The sequence below is a fragment of the Microcebus murinus genome, chromosome 21 (genome assembly GCF_040939455.1).
Source record: "Microcebus murinus isolate Inina chromosome 21, M.murinus_Inina_mat1.0, whole genome shotgun sequence".
Classification (NCBI taxonomy): domain Eukaryota; kingdom Metazoa; phylum Chordata; class Mammalia; order Primates; family Cheirogaleidae; genus Microcebus; species Microcebus murinus.
The window spans coordinates 15,075,789-15,096,208 of record NC_134124.1 but is presented as its reverse complement, the minus strand read 5'-3'; the positions used below and the strand labels follow the sequence as shown (position 1 = coordinate 15,096,208).

General features: G+C 40.2%; 1 protein-coding gene across 2 annotated transcripts in view; it reads left to right on the top strand.

The window, feature by feature from the left end:
* The window catches only part of HTR4 (5-hydroxytryptamine receptor 4), a 143,356-nt gene that overhangs the window by 88,403 nt on the left and 34,533 nt on the right, over window positions 1-20,420 (top strand). The window contains exons 4-5 of one of the 2 annotated variants that reach the window (XM_012741598.2): window positions 5,313-5,466; window positions 9,467-10,035. In XM_012741598.2, coding sequence (XP_012597052.2) covers window positions 5,313-5,466; window positions 9,467-10,035 — 723 coding nt within the window. Of the gene's footprint in view, window positions 1-5,312; window positions 5,467-9,466; window positions 12,627-20,420 lie in introns of those variants that run through there. The other variant, XM_075996199.1, reaches the window with a different exon arrangement.

Here is a 20,420-nt window from a genome sequence, read left to right as displayed (position 1 = left end):
CGGTGGGCAGGGTAGAAGGCAATGCAGTCGTCTTCTTTGGTCTGTATAGAATGCACAAGAGTATTGCGCTATCCCTGTGGCCATTAGTCTATCTTCTTTTGAAAAGCTTCTGTTCATGTCTTTTGCCCACTTTTTAATGGGGTTGTTTGATGTTTTCTTGCTGATCTGCTTTAGTTCTTTGTAGATTCTGGTTATTAGTCCTTTATCAGATATGTAGCATGTGAATATTTTCTCCTATTCTGTAGGTTGTCTGTTCCGCTCTAATGATTGTTTCTTGGCTGTGCAGAAGCCTAAAAATTTAGGCAGGTCCCATTTATTTATTTTTGTTGTTGCTGTGATTTCCGTTGGGGTCTATTTCATAAATTCTTTGCCTAGGCTGATATTTATGAGTTTCTCCAACCTCTTCTTCTAGAATTCTTATAGTTTAATTCCTTAGGTGTAAGTCTGTTATCCGCTGAGTTAATTTTTGTGAGCAGTGAAGTGTGGATTCTGTTTCAGTCTTCTACATGTGGCTATCCAATTTTCCCAGTACCATTTATTGAATAGGGATTCTTTTCCTCATGTAGAAAAAAATAATTCTGTGCTTCATATGGAAGCAGAAAAAACCCTGAATAACAACCTTAAGCAAAAAGAACAAATCGGGAGGCATCAATTTACCAGACCTCAAGCTATACTGCAAGGCTATAGTAATAAAAACAGCATGGAATTGGCATGAGGACAGAGACATAGATCAATGGATCAGAACAGAGAACCCAGATATAAAACCATCCTCATATGCTATCTGATCTTTGACAAAGCAGACAAAAACGTAGCTATTATTATTAAATCAGCCAGTGCACTTTGCCTGACCTCCAAAGAACTTGCAAATTTAATTAACTACTTCTTTCTAGTGGTGTTGCATGTGTGTGTTGTAGGGGCAGTTCATGATAGGCCATTTTTTTTGTTGTTGTTATTAAAAGAGTCCATATAATGCAAATGTAGGAGTTAAAAAGCAACCACGATAGATTAAAGTTATCAGATTTCTATCTTGTCCTTGATCTATGGACAAATATTAGAATTTTAAAGAAGCTCCATTAGTCGGTTAACTGTAGAGCTCATTTTATTAATCATTTTATTCAGTAATGTTTATTTTCACCTACTTAATTTAGATTCTTGAGTGCAGGCTTCATAGGATGTTTACTTTTCTAGATTATTTGCTTGAAAGCTAAGATTGGAAAGATTTGGAAGGATATGAGATGACTTATTTATGGCTGCTGCCTCAAGGGTGCCATGGCCCTGGTAAGAATCTCAAGCACATAAAGCTAAGTGGATGCCGTAATTTTAGCTGTAAATAAGAGCCTTATATTCTCCATGTCACGTAAACATCAAATTATGTTTACTGTAAGATAGAGGATCGGATTGAAGAAGATAAAAAAGACAAAATTTAAGTAAAGCATAAACATGTACACAATTCAATATTTTTCTTATACATATCCTTACCTATCGGTCACAATTTAGCCAACCTAATTAAAATAAAATTCTTTCCCCCTTTTACTTATTGCTAATTTTTAGGAAACAAAATAAAAGATTTTCGAAGCCTTACCTAACCACCCCAGATCATGCAGGAGTAACTTCCTACAACTGTCTGTGAAAGGGACCATGTGTGTGTGCGCCACTTTAGCTCCTTGCAGAATGAGCACCCATGGTCCAGGAAACTAACTGTATGATTAAAACATATAGGGCATGGATAAAATGTGTACTATAGCAACAGTATCCCACTGGAAGTTGAATTTCAATAGGAAACCTGTTGCCACTATTTATTTTTCTGCAGCAGCAGCTCCTAATAATCTAGGGTAATGCAAATTAAAGCAAATTAAACCAATGAGATGCTCTCATCTGGACAGCAGAATATGGGGAGATCTTATCGTTCATGGGATATTCATCATGCCACGAGAATCTGGCAATACCCTGGCCAAGCTAGACTTACAAAGAAAGGCTTTCATAAAAATGTTATGAGCACCAATATAACTATATATTCTACAGTCCTCTTCTGTGAATTCTTTTATCTTTTCAATGTAATCCTCTAAACATCCACATCCACTTACAGAAATCAAAAGGGTCTTCTCGGGTAAGACATCTTGCTTCCTCAGACTTACTTTTTGTACTGCAAGATGTTCAATTTGGTCTTGCCTTTTTGAATTTTTGGATTTCTGTGACATTGAAGATTCAACCAAAATTCTAGACATTTGGCTCCTGATTCTAAACCTCACAAATTATATGATTATAAAACAAAGATAAAGCAGCATCTATTCTTCATCTAATCTTCTATTGCCTTCTTTGGGGTGGTAGATGAAGGGGTGCTATAACTTGAGCTACAACCTGGAAGCATATTAAATAAAAAAAGATATTCATACTTAGAAAAAAAGTATATCTATGAAGGATATAGCTGATATTCAAAGTCACTTTTAATGCTCTGTGTAAGTAGGTTGCTTTGGTTGCAAGCAACAGTGACTGCCCTTACCAACTGTATTAGTTTGCTAGAGCTATCATAACAAGTACTACAGACTAGATAGCTTAGAACAACGTACATTTATTGTCTTCTTATTCTAGAGGCTAAAAGTCTGAAATTAAGGTCAGAAGAGCCATGCTCCCTCTGAAACTTGTAGGGAAGGGATTCTTCCTTGTCTCTTCCTGGCTTCTTGTGGTTGCTGGCAATCTTAGGTGTTTCTTAGCTTGTAGATGCATCACTACAATTCTCTGTACTCACATGGCCATCTTCCTTCCTTTGATAACAGTTTCTGTGTCCCGAGTTTCCTTTTTAGGAGGACATCAGTCAAATTAAATTAGGACTCACACTAACGACCTCATTTTAATTTGGTTACTTCTGTAAAAAACCCTATTTCTAAATAAGTTCATATTCCAAGGTACTGAGGGTTAGGACTTCAACTTACCCTTTTAGGGGAGGGAGGACACAATTTAACCCGTAGTACCAGTGTAAGCAGACAGAAAATGTACTGAAAAGACATGAGGAGCATTGTTTAATTGAAGGCAGAGCTAAAGAATGAAGGCTTGAGGGGCAAGAGCATGATTGATTGAATATCCAAGAGGTAGGAGCTAAAACCAGCCCTGCCTGGAGGCTTCTGCCAGAATAAAGGGTCCTCTGCCGACCTTCTCATCTTTGCATCACTCTGTATGTTGAGTCCTAAGAAAAAAGTCTGATTGGGTCACTCCTCGAATAGAAAACTCAAAGCCCCATCATTTGTTTTCCCCAACAACACTACAGCAATAGCAAAGACCTAATTCCCAAAGGATTTGAGATGCTATTACCGAGAGAAAGGAGGAAGGATGTGAAATGGGAAAAACCTGCCCCTTAGCCGGAAATAAGAAAGGGAACAAAATGTGGGGGGTAGGAGGGAGAAATGACACTTTATCCAATGAAATTTATCATTCACTCTGTGTGGATAATAAACCTCTGATGATTATTATCACCATTCAGAATAATGTGCCACTCAGTTATAATTTGCCTTTCTTATAAGTCAAGAGTATGGGAGGGAATCCAGCTAGTCATGATGGTTTCCATTACTGAGTTATCTTCCGTCAGGGTTCGCAGCCATGTCAGTTTTATGGTGGAGACAATGGGTTCCCGCACAAGCCCCTCTCCCGTTCTTTGGTCCTTTGTCCCTTGCACTCTGGTCCCGCTCAGAATGCCCCACTAAGCCTGCCAGCCGGAGGGAGCTTCCTGGCACAGTGTGGCCAGCTGCTCCCCAATTCCTCGGAGGAAAGGGGATAATTCTCCCCTCCCAGCTCCTGAGGCACCCACTTCTCATGCTCCAACACTGGGCTCTCCTTCTCCTTCCACCCTCTCTCTCAACCCATCCTACCACCACCTCTTCAGAGAATATAGCCATTGTTATATTAGTTATGCTTTGAATTAAGAAAAGAAAAGAAGAGGTGGGAAAAATTAACAAAGTGAACTGCATTAAATAAAGGGTGTAAGGGGGTGGCTCATCGCTAAATGGTATAAAATCTTAAAGAATAGACTGAGCCTCCAGGTTCTTTTTGCACTTTTTTATTTTTTACTTTTTCAGAGAGCAACAGCTGATAGACCTATTGTAGTGTTTTGCATATTGTTAAATTCCATGCCATGCCAAGGCGTTAGAGGCTAGACCATGGAGTGGGGCAGATTGCACCCCTATCTGGAGGTGGGAAGAAAGCTAGAACCACAGGCAGAACGTGGACTCAAAGAGGGTGAGCAGTGAATCCCATGAGGGAGGTCAGACCCTGATAAATGGGATGGAGAGTCTGAAACAGTAGATAGGACATGATGGAACAGGAAATATTCGAAATGTTACATTTTTGGCATCATAGAAATAGTCAAATGGTCTGTCTCAGAAGTGATGTGTGTCAATTCTGTTCATGACTTATTGGCCAGGACCAGTTATTTGATCCTGCCCAACCATAAAGAGGCCAGGAAGTGCACATGCCAGGAAGACGGAAACAGAGCATGCTTAGCAAGCAGCAACAAGGACTCCCACTTGTCAAAATGCAGGTTCCAGGTTGCTCCCCAGTAGGTTCTGATTCAGGAGATCCTTGGGGTCTGCATTTTCAAAGCTCTTCCTCAGGCGAGTCTGATGCAGGAGACTGGGGCAGGGGAGAGAGAGGGGAAACCCTGAACCTCAAATTAAAAAACACGGACCTAGAGCCCCACTTCAGCAAAGGCCGGTGATCAAAGGGAAGGGGATATATCTGAGATACAGTGACTAGAGCCCAGATGTAGGGCCATGCCTAACTCACCTTAAGTTGTAATCAGGCTACAGGCGCCTGCACACTGAGGCCCAGAGGGTTGGATAGGAGCTCCCGAATGCCCAGGCAGCAGGGAACCATGCTTGTTGGAACCATGGCTGGGACAGGAAGACTGTTTGCAGTGTGTGGAACTCTTGCAGGCACAGGGTTATGGAGAGGGCTGTGGGACCAACTCCAGGCAATGATTTTCAGATATGATGTAAAGTGTAGATTTATATTATCAGAATCTCATAGGTCAATATAACATATGTTATTGCATAATCACTTTTTTCTTTCCTCTCTTCTTTCCTCCCTGCTCTCTTCCTTCTCTTTCCCTTCTACTGCCTGCTCTTCCCTTTTTCCTATTCATTCTCTCTTCCTCATTTCTGTCCTCTGCTCCCCACTTCAATTCTTCTCCTCTTCTCACTATTTCCTCTTCTCTGTCCCCTACTTCATTCCTTCTTTCCTCCTCTTCTCTCTCATCCATTGTTTTCCTCAACCTCCCTCTCCTCCCTCCTTGCCCTGGCCCATGCCCTCTACTTTCTCTCCAGGTATTATGCCATCTGCTGCCAGCCCTTGGTCTATAGGAACAAGATGACCCCTCTGCGCATCGCATTAATGCTGGGAGGCTGCTGGGTCATCCCCACGTTTATTTCCTTCCTCCCCATAATGCAAGGCTGGAATAACATTGGCATAATTGATCTGGTGAGTATCCACACAGGCCCCACTGGCTTACTTTCTGGAAAACTTGGCTTGGGATTGTAAAGAAACAAATACTATTAGATTGGGTGGATATTCAAAGAAAGGCTCTGGTAGTGTTCTGAGTGACCATTTTTTCAAAGGCTAACATCTTTGATGGTTTAACTCACAATGAGTGTCTCCTGGACCAAGTTGTAGTCAGGTTCCTCTCAATCCTCTTCTCAACGAGGACTTGACTTTTAGAATTCAGTGTATATCTTGGCATCCCCCAGTTTTGCAAGAATCTTGCTAAGCTGGGTTAGCCCAAATCCCCTACCCTCGATATCTGACAAGGCTCCTCAGCTGCTACCATCCCCAAGGTGATGTCTGATGACCTGGGCTAGTCTTCAGCAAGAATCGTGCCAGGTTGTTTTAGCCAGAATCCCCCTGATCCCTGATGTTTCCTCTTAGTAATTTTCCATCCACTGACCCCTACCCACCATGCTGTTTGGCTATAAATTCCCACTTTTCCTTGTCATATTCAGAGTTGAGCCCAATCTCTCTCCCTTTCTGCAAAACCCCATTGCAGTCCCTGCAATGTATCGCCATAGTCCTGAATAAAGTCTGCCTTGTTCTTTAACAAGTGTCATAAATAATCTTTTCTCTAATGTTTACCAGACAGTATGCTAAATACTTTACATATAATTCTGACAACATCCTTTTAGGAGGAGTATAATTATTTCCCTATTTCTCACATGACAAAGCCCAGGCTCACAAGGTTAAGTAACATGCCCCATGTCACATGGCTTGTAAATAACAGAACAGGTATTCAGAGCCTAAATTCCAGGGCCTGAAGTATATCATGCATCCCAAGAGGCCATCCGCCATTTCACCCTGAGGGTCTATAAGGCCTGCATTAGCCCAGGGAAAACATAGCACGTGGGCGGAGGCTGCTGGGGAGTGAAGAGAGCCTTGGCAGACGTCGAAAGGACTAAGCCCTGAGCCCAGTGCTGTCACTGTATCACTTCCTGAGGGGCTGTGACGAGAAGATCCATCAGTCCTCCGTGGAGAAGAGTGACTGCTGGGGTGTAGGAGGGCAGGTGGCACATATGCCAGGCATTGGCCAACCCCCAAATGTTGGTCCTCCTGAGAAGCAGAAAAAATAGAATGTGTGTGTGTGTGTGTGTGTGTGTGTGTGTGTGTGTATCTATTGATCCGTATCAGAGAGAGAGAGACAAAGAAAGTGAGATAATTTTAAGGAATTGGCACACATGTTTATAGAGGTTGACCATGCCCAAAATCTTCAGTCAGCAAGCTGGAGCCCCAAAGGAGCCAACAGTGTAGTTCCAGTCTAAATGCAGGCAAGCCAGAGCCCCAGGAAGAGCCAATGGTTTAGTTCGAGTCCCAGTGCAGGAAAAAACCGATATCCCAGCTTGAAGGCAATGAGGTGGCAAGAGTTTCCTCTTATTCAGCCTTTTTGTTCCATTCAGGACTTCCACCCACCTCATGGATGTGCTTTACTCAGTCTACCAATCCAAATGTTAATCTCATCCTAAAACATCCTCACAGATACACAGACACACACTCATAATTGTATTTGACAGAATATCTGGGAACCCTGTGGCCCAGTCAAGTTGACACATAAAATTAACCATTTTACCTGTGTAGATAATCCACAAGGGGCCTCCAGCTTAAACAAACTAAAATTGCAATGAAAATCAAAGTCTAGGGTCTGGATTCATTAGCAGAGATACGTATTCTCTAAGGAAGTTGTGAGGCAGTCACGTTGTAATCGGTCCTGGGCTCCCTCTACATGTAGGAAGGGGAATGGAGGGGAGAGATTTGGATTGTGCTGTGGCCCAACAGTACTCACAGGAGAAGGAGCATCCCCTTTTCCTCTCCACCCCTTTCCTAGCTCTTAGTCCTGCCTCGTTTTTTGTCAAGGAGAGGCTGTCCAAACCACAGCTGGGCCAGGATTTGCATGTGGCATGTCAGAACAAGAAGTTCCTTGGGCTTCTGAAAGAAATGCTGGAGGTGGCAGAATAAAGCAGCAGAAGGAACACTGTGTAGATATTTTCTTGAATCCTATCCCACTTCTTTCGAACTGTCATTTCTATCGTTCTTGGGGGGACATGAAATCCAAGTTTCCAACAAGTATTAGTCCAGGAATAGTATCAATAATAGCCAACAAATGTTGAACACTGATGATGCCTCAAGCCATGTGTTAATCATTGTTGCTGTGAACCTTGCTCAGCCCTCACACCAACACTGGGAAGTAGGAAAGTGAGGATCAGAGAGGTTAAGTTTGTAGCTAAAGTCATTTGTAGGAAGTGGCCATATCTGAGTAGAGGCTTACTGGAATCCAGAATCTATCCTCTTAATTTTTATGCTAAACTTACTCCCTAACATAAGATCTTTGGAATCATATGGTTTTTGTGAATTGGGAAATTCTAATGAGAGCTCAGCAGTTTTACCTTCTGGATGTAGAATTTCCAAGGGAAATAACCCAGAAAGTTTTTGTTCCTTTAGAGTGAGATAGAAACGTCTCCTATTTACTTTACCTGACTAGGGAATGGGACACCTGCTTACTACGAACATGCCTAATATCCATATCTGCCCACTCCTTTGCACAATGAACCTGCCTAGAGAGAAGTCAACACAACCCACTTAGAAAACAAAAAAAATTAATGCATGGTGATAAAGATTAGTGGCTACCCTTGGGCATAGTAATGACTGGCAGAAGGCCTTTGAGAGGCTGCCGGGTTGCTGGAAATATTCTACAGTATGATTTGAATAATGATTACACAGATATATTTACTTTTTAATAATTTGTCCATCTGTATATACATTTAATATTTATGAACTTTTTATGTATTTTAGTTCAACAAAGTATCCAAAAAAGGAGAAGGAGGGTGGGTTCAGATGTGTGGAAGGTGTAGATGGATTATTTTAAATGAGTACTGGACATGGCAACATGGAGGTCATTGGCAACCTTGACCAGAGTGGTTTCAATGGAGTGATTAAGAGGAACACCTGATGGAGTGGGTTCAGGAGAGAGTGAGAAGAGAGTAAGTTGAGACAGTGAGTATTGACTGGCATAGGTTCTGATTCTGGTTGGGTTCCAAGGTCCATCATGATCTTGCCCTACACAATCTACATACCCTTTTCTCCCATGATTCTAAAATATCATGGGAGAAAATATCTCCCAAGTCCTAAGGCCCATCTTGGCTGTTACTCTACATCAATACTTCGAATACTATAGCATCTAAATGACAAAAACCTCCATCAAGGCACTCAGTAAGCAGACAAATGAGTTTAGTAAAGTGCCCCATGGCATCCCTCAAAGAGCTAGGTTTAGAATGGTGCAAAACAATGGTTCTCAAATATTAATGAGTTTTAGAATTATTCATAAATACCTTACTAAAAATGCAGATATCTGGGCATCACTGCCCAGAGATTTAGATTCACTAGCTTGGCGTGGTAGAGGTGAGGGGGAAGGCAGAAATCTGCACTTACAATATGCACCACAGGTGAGTTTGATGTTACTGATCTGCAGGTATCTTATTCTGAGACACTGGTATGTTATGTACAAGCAGACAGGAAAGGGAGAATAGAGGCAAGACTCCACTATTGGTTGGGTAGATGGAATGAAAAATGATTCTATCCCCATTTTATTTCTTTCCTTTCCTGGAACTTTCAGCTCCTCTTGTATAGACAAGCTCTCTGAGCCCTGGGATGTGATCATGTTCCTTTTCTGCCATCAAGGTTCTGTGTGCTATAGACTTATAAGAAAACCGAAGCTTTGCTGATAAACCTTCTTCTTTCTTTCCTTTCCCCTTTACTCTTTTCTTTCATCCTTCCTTTCCTTTCTTTCCCTGTTCCTCTCCCTTTCCTTCTATCATCCACCCTACCCTTTTTGCTTCTTCTTTTTAACTTTTTCTTTTCTTTTTCATTTTTCTCCCACTTCTTTTTCACTTTTGCCTTCCCTTTCTCCCTCCCTCCATCCCTCCCTCTCACCAACTCTCAGATAGAAAAAAGGAAGTTCAACCACAACTCTAATTCTACGTACTGTATCTTCATGGTCAACAAGCCCTATGCCATCACTTGCTCTGTGGTGGCCTTCTACATCCCGTTCCTCCTCATGGTGCTGGCCTATTACCGCATCTATGTCACAGCTAAGGAACACGCCCGTCAAATCCAGATGTTACAACGGGCAGGAGCCCACTCAGAGGGCAGGCCCCAGCCGGCAGACCAGCACAGCACTCATCGCATGAGGACAGAGACCAAAGCGGCCAAGACCCTGTGCATCATCATGGGTTGCTTCTGCCTCTGCTGGGCTCCATTCTTTGTCACCAACATTGTGGACCCTTTCATAGACTACACTGTCCCTGGGCAGGTGTGGACCGCTTTCCTCTGGCTTGGCTATATCAATTCCGGGTTGAACCCCTTTCTCTACGCCTTCTTGAATAAGTCTTTTAGACGTGCCTTCCTCATCATCCTCTGCTGTGATGATGAGCGCTATCGAAGACCTTCCATTCTGGGCCAGACTGTCCCCTGTTCAACCACAACCATTAACGGATCCACACATGTACTAAGGTGAGTATACTAAGGGAGTTGACCCATTTGGTTGATTTGCATTACCCGGAAGGGGTAACACTCCAGTTTTCCATTTCCAGAGGGGTTACACTTGAAAGCCTGTGTACAATTTGCAAAGACTACAGAAAATTCTACCATCTGGTCATGGAATAGAGTGTTGGGTAAGGGCTCAGGCTCTGGAGGGAGACTGATCTGCATTCAAATCTAGTCTCCATAGTTGTGTGACCTTGGGACGGTCATTTAACTATTCTTAACCTTAATTTCATTTTTAAAAAACTTAAGAACATAATCACTGAGTCCATATCACAGAGATTTTGTGAGGATCAAATTAGCTAATGCATGTAGGGCACATAGACAGAGCCTGATACCTAGTAAGCATTTAGTAAATGTTATTTATTATTATTTAAAGCTTATATTTTAGAGTAGTAGTTAAAAGCATGGGCTTTAGAGTAAGGTAGACTCAACTTTGACTCTCAGCGTGCCTACTAGCCATCTGTATAATCTCTCCTGGTTTTACTTTCCTCAACTTTAAATAATGGTAATTCTCATTCCATAGTGTTTTTGTGAAAATTGAGATAATATATTCATATAAGTCCTAACAAATAGTAGGCACTCATAATAGTACTAATAATTTTATTAATATTAGTAGGAGCAGTACTAATAGCATATTGCCTGATAACCTCACATGGCCATAAATAACATGATAAACTAAAATAAATAGAATTATAATTATGCAGCAGTAATACCATGTAATATATGATCTGATGGAGGTATGGGCAATCTAGAATGGGAGTATGAGCATGAAAGGAGCTGATTTGGCTCAGGAAACTCAGGGAAGTCTTTTATGTGAAGTTGAGACAAGGAGAAGCTATTAGGGAAGCCTTCCAGGCAAATAGAGCAGTGTGAGAAAAGAACTGGAATATGAAAACTGGAACATGGAAAGCTCTGGTGACTTACCCAAAGTCACATAGGTGGATGGGGGTGAGAGTGACTTTGGAGTTGAATGTTCAGTGTTTAGTCAAGATGCCTCTTTCCAAATCTTGAGAATTTTCTGGCCACCCTGGTTTGGGATTGCTCTCGGCTGCAAAAAGCCATGTGTGATAAGCACATTCATCCTGTAGCAAAGATGAATCGTCAATGATATTTTTTTTTTCTTTTGCTCTGAGATGCACAGGAATTTCTAAAGAGTGGTTTCTCCTTGATACAAGCATTTAATTTATCTGATGATGACAGTATTCAGCTGTTCTGGCAGGTTGAAATTGGGGAATTTTCATTTGCCTGCATAAGAAAAGTAAGAATTGCTATAAAATATAAATGCAATGCCTCAGAGTCTGCTCAGAAGCATGAATTAAATTTTCTGCTGCCGGTGTAGGCAAACTTGTAGCTAAAATCTAGCATAGCATGGAGGTTCCAGCTGGTGGAAGGGCCCCAAAGGACACTTCTCGAGGCTGACATTCTCTCTTAATTATTATGCCTTAGTGAGTGTCACAGAAAGAAGTCAACCATAAAGTATGTGTGCAGGAACTTCTGTGTGGGTGCCAGATAGTTTTTAGCTATTTAAGCTAGCAGTTGCCTAAGTACAGGCTGTCAACAACTTACACACAGCGTATGCTCCAGCAGTACATTTGCTAAGTCAGTTGTTTAGAAGTTGATGTCATTTTCCCGTAGAAACTGCCATAGAAAGAGTTTGTGAGTTTCTAGGGCAGCCCAAGAAAGCCTGTTTAACCAAATGCTTTACTATTTAGTATCTGCTGAATTTGGTAATCTGCAGTATGCTTATAAAGCAAAGAGATAGCAATTCAAAGACGGCATATGGGCTGGGCACGGTGGCTCACCACTATAATCCTAGCATTCTGGGAGGCCAAGGCAGGAGGATTGCTTGAGGCCAGGAGTTCAAGAACAGCCTGAACAACATAGCAAGATCCCATGTATACAAAAAAATAGAAAAATTAACCAGATGTGGTGGCATATGCCCATAGTCCCAGCTACTTGGGAGGCTGAAGCAGGAGGATTGCTTGAGTCCAGGAGTTGGAGGTTGAAGTGAGTTATGGTGATGCCACTGCACTCTAGACTGAGTGACAGAGTGAGACTCTATTTCAAAAAAAAATAAAAAAGGTTGGTATATGGATGCAAACTCCATATTTTATTCCTTACTTTTTTTTATGAAGTCATGAAAAGTGCAAGAAGTTGATCTGTGGTGTTTTTCTGTGGAGGTTGGAGAATCTTATAAGACTAAGGGTAGCCTGTATAGAGAAAAGAAGACTATTTGAAACCTGAATCCACTAGAGGGTAAGTCATACAAGGATAAGAATTCTGCCTATTTTATCCACTGCTATATACCAAATATCCAACATGTTGCCTAATATATAGTAGGAACTTAAACTCTTGATGAATAAATTAACAAATCATAAAATTAATTCTCCAGATCAATTGTTTTGATACAATTTAAGAAAATCTTGCATTTTTCTTAAAAATCCCACAAGTAGAACATCAGCAAATTCATATGAATTCAAGAAATATAAAACCAAAACAATGAAAAGTAGTATCGGCTTTTATCCTGCTAATCCTTCCCCTATCCCCAGAGACAACGATTAACCTTAATCTGGTTATCTTTTCAATGTATTTATAAGCAGTCATAAAAGATTCAAAATTATAGCCTTTTCTTGCTTTATTTTATATAGATGGGATGATTCTATATGTATTTTTCTGCATCTTGCTTTTTATCCTTTAATAATACAGTTTGAACATCATTTCTGTGCAGAACATACAGATCTAACTCATTCTTTTTAACTGTTCCATAATCTTCTGTACTAAAAATATACATTGAAAATTTTATTTAACTATTTCCCATTAGTGGGCATGTAGGTGTTTCCAATTTTCTGCTATTACAAACTGCACTGGTGTTAATGCCCTTGAACACATTTCTTTGTGCATGCACTAGTAAAGTAAAATTGTTCTATCGGCATATATGCCCACTGGAAATTTTTGTGGTAAACTTAAAATTGACCTCCTAGAACACTATCTATAACAATCTGAACTCTTAGCAGTTGAATGTGAGAGTATCCATTACTCCTTCCCCTCACCAACTCTGCGTAGTATCAACCTTTTATTATTTTGTTAATTAAAAAATCTCATTTAATTTGCATTTCCCAGATGATATGTCAGATTAGATCTCTTTCAAATTAGTTGTTGACTATTTATATTTATCCTTATATGAACTCCATCTTTATGTGTTTGGCACTTTCTGTGACAACTTCATTGTAGTTTTCTTCTTCATTTCTGGGTGTTCTTTATTGTATTCTGGATATTAATCTCTTTGTTATGTAATTTGCAAATACATCTTCTGCTTTCTTTTTAACTTTGGTTAACTTATGTCATATAGAAGTTTCCAATTTTGAAAGAGTATTCTTAGTTGACCTCTTATAGTTGGCCTGGCTTCCTTCTTGAAATATTTCCCACATGGTTTTTTTTCCTAACTCACCAGCAACTTTTTATCAGTTTTTCTTATGGGCTCTTCTATTTGTCACTGGCCTCTGTTGGAGTTCATGATACTCTTCCCAAACTACTCTCACTTTGTGTGATTTCAACATTCATAACTTTAAATACCATCTTCATGCTGTCATCTCTGTCTTTGGTCAATATCTCCAGGCCATGGCTCTCCTCTGAGCTCTTGAAGAAAGAACCAATTTGCTTCCTTGACAACCTCATCTAGGTGTCTCTTAGAAATCTCAAATGTAATGCAACCAAAAACAGAATTCTAAGTTCTATACTCCTTACCCCACAACCACAAATTTCCTGAGTCTTCCCTATCTCCAGCAAGGGAATTATCCTCTACTATGTTACTAAATCCAGGCACTTTTCTGTGGCTTTAAGGGAAAACTAACAGATTAGAGGGCAGACTTAAAGATTAAAAAAGAAAAAACAATCAGCTGGTATTGAAAAGATGGAGTTAAATCAAAATCAGTGTAAAATCTAACCACAGGGACAAAACATAAATCACAAAAGAATGATGCCTGAACAAATTTATAGCCACATGTGTAAAATTTGGAATTTGATAGGTGTGCCCCCATTTTTCTCAAAGCATCCATTTAAAAAGTACTAGACAGGTCACTAGACAACTGTTTCCATCTTATTAAAAATTATGATTATTATGAGACCTAAAATTATTCCAGAAAAGAGTGTTCCAGTTATTGTATTTAATAACTTTGAATGCATCATTGCATTTAATTTTTATACAACACAAACAGGTGGGAATTATTATTGTCATTTTAAAGGTGATAAAACTGAAGGTGAGGGGGGCGGTGAGTAACTTGCCCAAAGCCATTAAAGTGGTAAATGATGAAGCTGGAATTGAGACTCAACTCTTTCTGTTTCCAAAGCTCAGTCTTATCCAGCCACTTGGAGTCAGGGTTAGAATTCCCACTTCCCATGTTCATCCTGACTCTTTGGGTAAAGTTGTTGAGCCATTTATCAATCTATCAACTCTACCATTTGGCTCATATTTCTCTATCTTGCATTGAAACCATGGAAGACTAGAAACTTGTTGAAATCCAGGCATTTTCATATTCTTTTTTTTTTAAAAAAAAATGACATAATTTTTCATTAGATTGGACCTATTCTTCACAATGTCTTGTTGACGTCTATCTTTGAGTACCCATTGACTATTAAAGTAAATAATTTAAAAGGATCCACCTCAGCATTGATATCTAGCTCTTAGTTTACAGAACACACCATTTTCACATTTTTTTCAAGTGGGGCATTTGTTCTTCTGTACTTCCTCTGGATGGCAGTGGCCTGTTTACAGCACTATTTCTCATGGTATTTGTGCTATTGTAGACTATATAACTCCTTATTTAACTCCAGATCAAATCAAATGTAGAAACCATGGATTTCTGTTCTCTGGGACCCATAGTCCCTCACATAGTTTCTGCATAATAGTAGATGATAAACTGATCAATACATATTTGCTGAGTCTCTTCAGGTTTATTAAGGATTAAAATTCTCAAAATTGAAATTTTCTATTTTCTTTTTTTTAGTCTTCCTCCCTGAGATCTTAAAAAATGTAGAGGACTTAGTCTACCACAATCACATTGGGGAGAGCCAGTTCATGACAACACTGTTGAAATTGTGGGACCTCTTCCTCTTAAAGTCTTAAAGAATGGATTTTACTTTCCCAGATTGAATTAAAAACAGACCAGTCTGGCCCCAGCGATTTAGAATCATAGGTCTCCCAAGCTTGATCCTATTCTTACAATTAATTAAGTAATTATTATAATTAATCTTCTTTGATTAATATAAAATTTTATTATTAAATAAGGAAATGAGTAGCCAATGGAATAACATATGCTTTTGCAAGATCTTCTTAGGAGACTTAGATTGCTAAGATTGTACTAACTGATATACAGAGGAGTGTGGAGATGCCTGTGGTTGTGTTTGGTTGTTTTCTGATGGACAAGCATCTTCTTTGGGAATATCTAACCCACGATCAAAACAGAAGCGAAGATACCATTTGGTTGGCTGATGACATCGTTTGTCTAGATATGTAGATTACACAGCCTTCAAAATATGGTTTCTAAACATCGATTATTGTCATAGAAATGTTTCTTGGGACAATTTTAATTGGTATACATGCATATATGAGAAAGGGGCATAATGACAGTGTGGGATTCTAATAGGTTCATTGAAGTGCAGACTGGTTTTCACTGAATTTGGAGCTAGGTTCTCTCTCCTTGTCTCATCCCTAACCTGGCTCTGCAGCTGTTTTCCCCATCTGGATCACTTTTCCCACTCTAGAAAATCCACATCAAACATAATGGCAGAGAAGGAAAGAAAGAACCTAATGATAAAACAATGGCTTCATTCCTCAAGTTCAGACCCAGGCATTTACCCCATACCCAAAAAGGCTGTGAACTTCTGCAAGAACTTTCCAAAGACCTTATTGTGTATCTAACTTAGCTCTTGTCCATTAGCTTCCATTATCAGATTTTCCATTGACTTGGAGATCTCTAGAGCTGTCTTGTCCACTAGTTACATGTGACTATGACATGTGACCACTAGTTACATGTGACTATGACATGTGACCACTAGTTACATGTGACCACTAGTTACATGTGACTATTTAAATTTTATTTTAACTAAAATGAAATAAAATAAAAAATTCAGTTCCTTGGTCGCACTAGCCACATTCCAAGTGCTCATTAATCACATGTGGTAAGTGGCTACTGGATTAGACAGCACAAATGTAGAAAATTTCCATGATCGCAGAAGGTTTCCTTGGACAGAGCTGTTCTGCAGCTATCTGAGTCTTCTCCTTGGAAGGGGGCAGTGTAACTTTCCTTCAGACTTACTAACTCTTGTATCAACCAAACCCAATAATAAATCAACCGATTCTAGTGGATGTGCTATATAAGTCTTTGACATTTCCATGCACAAGATTAGTATATTTAGATTTACATATGGAATCAACAGAGGGAGAAAAAGATGAGGAGAGAGAAAAAGCGAAATGAGAAAGAGGCAAAGAGAACGAAGTTCCCCCAAAAAAGCAGTAGAAGAAAAAAAAAATCTTCTGGGTTATTACCCATTATTTCCTTTATAAATAACAATTCTGAGAATTTAAAATGTATTTTTTCGTTAGCTTGTGTATTATCTGTGTCCCCAGCCATACTGTCCATACACGAGGGCAGGTAACATGTCTCCTGTATTCTCCAAAGTTTCCCTTCAGTGTAGAAATTGCTCAATTAATATATTTGTTGAATTAATCAATGGATGTTCTTACAATATACTATCGTTCACCTGGACTGTGTAGGCTAGAATAAGCTTTCACTGCTTTAAAAAATATGTATTAATTCCATAACTGAAATAGTTTTTTTCCCCACTGTGAAACCACTTGTCAACTTTCAACTTCAACACACCAGAATTCCCCTTTTAAATAAAGGTTTTCCCGTGGTGAAATGGAAGATTTTACCCATAGATGAGGAAATAATTTAGGTTTGATTTATTTTGGATTCTTAGAGGCTTCTGCTAATGTTGGAAAGTTGTTTGACATTTAAAAGCCATTTTATGGCCTTTACCTTGAACTTCAGGAGGTTACAATTGGATTCAACATTTACCTCATTGTTTTGAGCCCATGCAGACTTAATCTGTGCAAATCAAAAATGGATGAGGATGACCTTGCCCTCTCTCCCTTCACCCCCTCCAGGGCAGGTCACATAATTTTCAGTCAATGCAAAGTAAAAATACAAGCCACTTGTTCAAAAGGCAGGGAAAAAAAAGTGCTGTTAAAGGTGCTAAAATGTAAAGCCTTTTTTTTTCCTTTCATCTACTGTCTCTCTCTCTCTCTCTCTCAACTCATGATTGGTGTTTTTTTTACTTGCTATTTACCTTTATTCTAGTAAATAAAATGCTTTTAAATTATTAGCATAAAATTTATCAATCATCTTTATAATGTGCAATGCCATTGTACGAGTAAATGCAAATAGAAGAGCATTTAACTTGTATGTAGAATCACCAAAATCACACCAATTGCATTCTGTAGTTCATACATGCTTATGTATTTCGTTTTTACCAGGACAGTGCACAAAACTAACATAACCATTTTTATTTCACTTCTTGATGCAGGAGCATCCCAGTAACTTTCACAAGTTCAAAGATAAAGTTATTAAAAATTTCAAGTCGGGACAGCAGGGCATTGAACTTAGCACTGGGTCCCTGTGTGACTACACAAGTCACATATCCACAAAGCTGACCCTGGCCCAGATCCTGCCCCAATCCCAGCAGGAAGTAGCTTCTCAGAAAACATTTGTCTTGCTGAGATCACACTAGGAAAACAGTGAGAATAACAACTTCAAAAGAGCTCCACTGGCCTCACCAAATACTCAGGATTAGAACAGTTAGTCCTGTTGGTAGGATGTACCTGCTCTTCAGAAATTTGCTAATCCGGTGGCCTAAGTGTCTCTCCAGGACGACCACTTCTGGGCTAACGTGCTGAGGCTAAAACACTGTCCCCTCCATTGAGATATATTGTCAAGGAAAAGTTCTGACTCTGACTTAGTGAAAAGCGAACTTCAGTATGTCACTGAAGGGGCATGTCACCCAGTGGGGCATCATGGCTGCAGGGGCTGGAATCTTGAGACCTGGATTTCAATCCTGCCTGAGAACTGCCATGTAGGATCAATATGACCTTGAGTATTTGACCAAACATCTCTGGGTTTCTTTCCTTGTTCCAGTAAGCATACAGCAAGTGCAACAGCAAGTGTTAACAGTGACTGACCAGGGAAAGAACCGAGCGGCACACAGAGGGTCAGAGAATCAGCCTTTATTCCGCAGGCAGGCTCAGAGGGGCATGCTGCCCAATCCTGAGCACCGTTTCTTTGTTCTCCTCCAGTTTTATACACTTCTTGGGGTTACACACAACCAATCAACTATGAGCATGAGGAATTACCCAATCAGCAGTGGAATTCAAAAAGCATCCAATCAGCAACAAGCTTTACATCCAATCAGCAACAAGCTTTAATATTCAGTCAGCAGCAAGCTTTACATCCAATCAGCAGTGGGATTCAAAAATTATCCAATCAGTAGTGAGTTCAGCCATGGGACACCGGGGTGGGTTTTTTTTCCCTATCATCCTCCTCTGTGAAATTGGGATAATATTAGAACCCATTTCACAGTGCTTTTGCTAAGGCTAAGAAGTATAATAACATATGTGCAGGGCTAAGCCAGTTCCTGTTACAAAGAAAGCTCTCAAGGAATAGAAACTGCTATAATTATTTTTATAATTGTATATATACCATCACTCACATCTTGGTAAAACACCCTTTTACAGTTCTCCAATTATTTTCTTCTCAGCTTCCTGGTAAGTATTTCTTAAGAAATGAGTCAATAGAAATTTCTGTGTTCTAAACACTGATCCTTAAACAAGGAATATACGGATCCTTCTGCTAGAAGAAAAGCCAGAAATCAATTAAATTAAATTAATCACACTGTTTATAAATAATTGTTTAAGCAACATGAGAAAAAACTTGTTTCCTGGGTACATCATGCCCTGTGCTGAACAGTTGGGACTGTTATTTTGAATATGCCTTCTGGCTTTTAAATTACCTGTAGGTATTTCTTTTACTCAACATAAAACATGCTAATCACGTCAGACAAGTGGGGTACATTCTGTGTGTGGTCATTTCCCCCCTTTTGCTCTGCAGGTGCACCCTCTGTCGGGGCGGCAGGGTTCTGTGCACCAGCCCTCTGAGATCAGTGCCCACAATTAAGAGGAATTGTTCCTGTCACCCTGCAGGGCAAACCCCAAAACAATTCAGCTCCAGAAATGCCAGATAAAGTGGTTTATCTGAGGTCAAGACTGGCGGCAGCAGGCCCTGGCCCTCAACCCTGGGTGCAAGTTATAGCCACCTGGGAGCTCTGAAAAATACCCAAGGCTGGACTTCACTTGTAAAGATTCTCTTTTAATTGGTTTAGTTGGAAGCCAGAAATCCATATATTTTAGGATCTTGAAAGCACAGTGGGGTTGAGAATCACTGATATACTGAAAAGAGCAGGAAGCCTATCTCCTACTCTCTTATTGATCACCAAGCAGCCCTCATCTCTCTCAGGACCAGTAAAATGAGGAAGTTGAATTAGATAATGCTTTAAGTGTAGGCCTGGCTTCATGTCTTAGACTGCTAGGTCGATAGTGAGGGATCCTGGGTCTCCTAGGGACGAAAGTAGGTGCTGTTGCCCTCATCTTGGTCCTGCCCCACTCTAATTCTCCACACCTGGGGGAGGAAGGGGATACCCTACGGAATCTGCCAATCAGAACTTGGCACGGCAGCTGTAAAAGAATGCAGAGGACTCTCTAGCCCACGGGCCAAGCAGCATAGGTACCATAGAGTCCGGAAATTGAGGTAGAACAACCTGCATACATAGTTTAGGCTCAGGTCATGTGACTCACAGCTGTCCAGTCAAAATGGTTCCATGGTGATGTCTGAGCTACCAGGGCTCAGACACTATACAACAAGACACAGACCATACCCAACTTCTTTTTCCTGCCCTTCCTCCTGCTCTCCCATTGCTGTGACAATGGATCTGGTCGTCGTCTGTGGCTTATGTACCATGCTCAGAAAACCTGTATCTTGCTCTTGCCCTATAATCCTATCTTTCTTTCCTCAATAAACCTCATTTTCATGCTTGCCTAACATTGACATGTCTGGTCATTCTTCGGCCATGAGCAGGCGAAGAACTGAAACCTGATAAGACTACTGAGATTGTGTGAGTTTAAACCCAATTAGGAATGATTTTGCTTATCAGGGAACATCTGGCAATATCTGGAAACATTTTGGGTTGTCACAACCGGGAAATGCTAATGGTATCTGGTGGGGAGAGGTGAGGGCTGCTGCTAA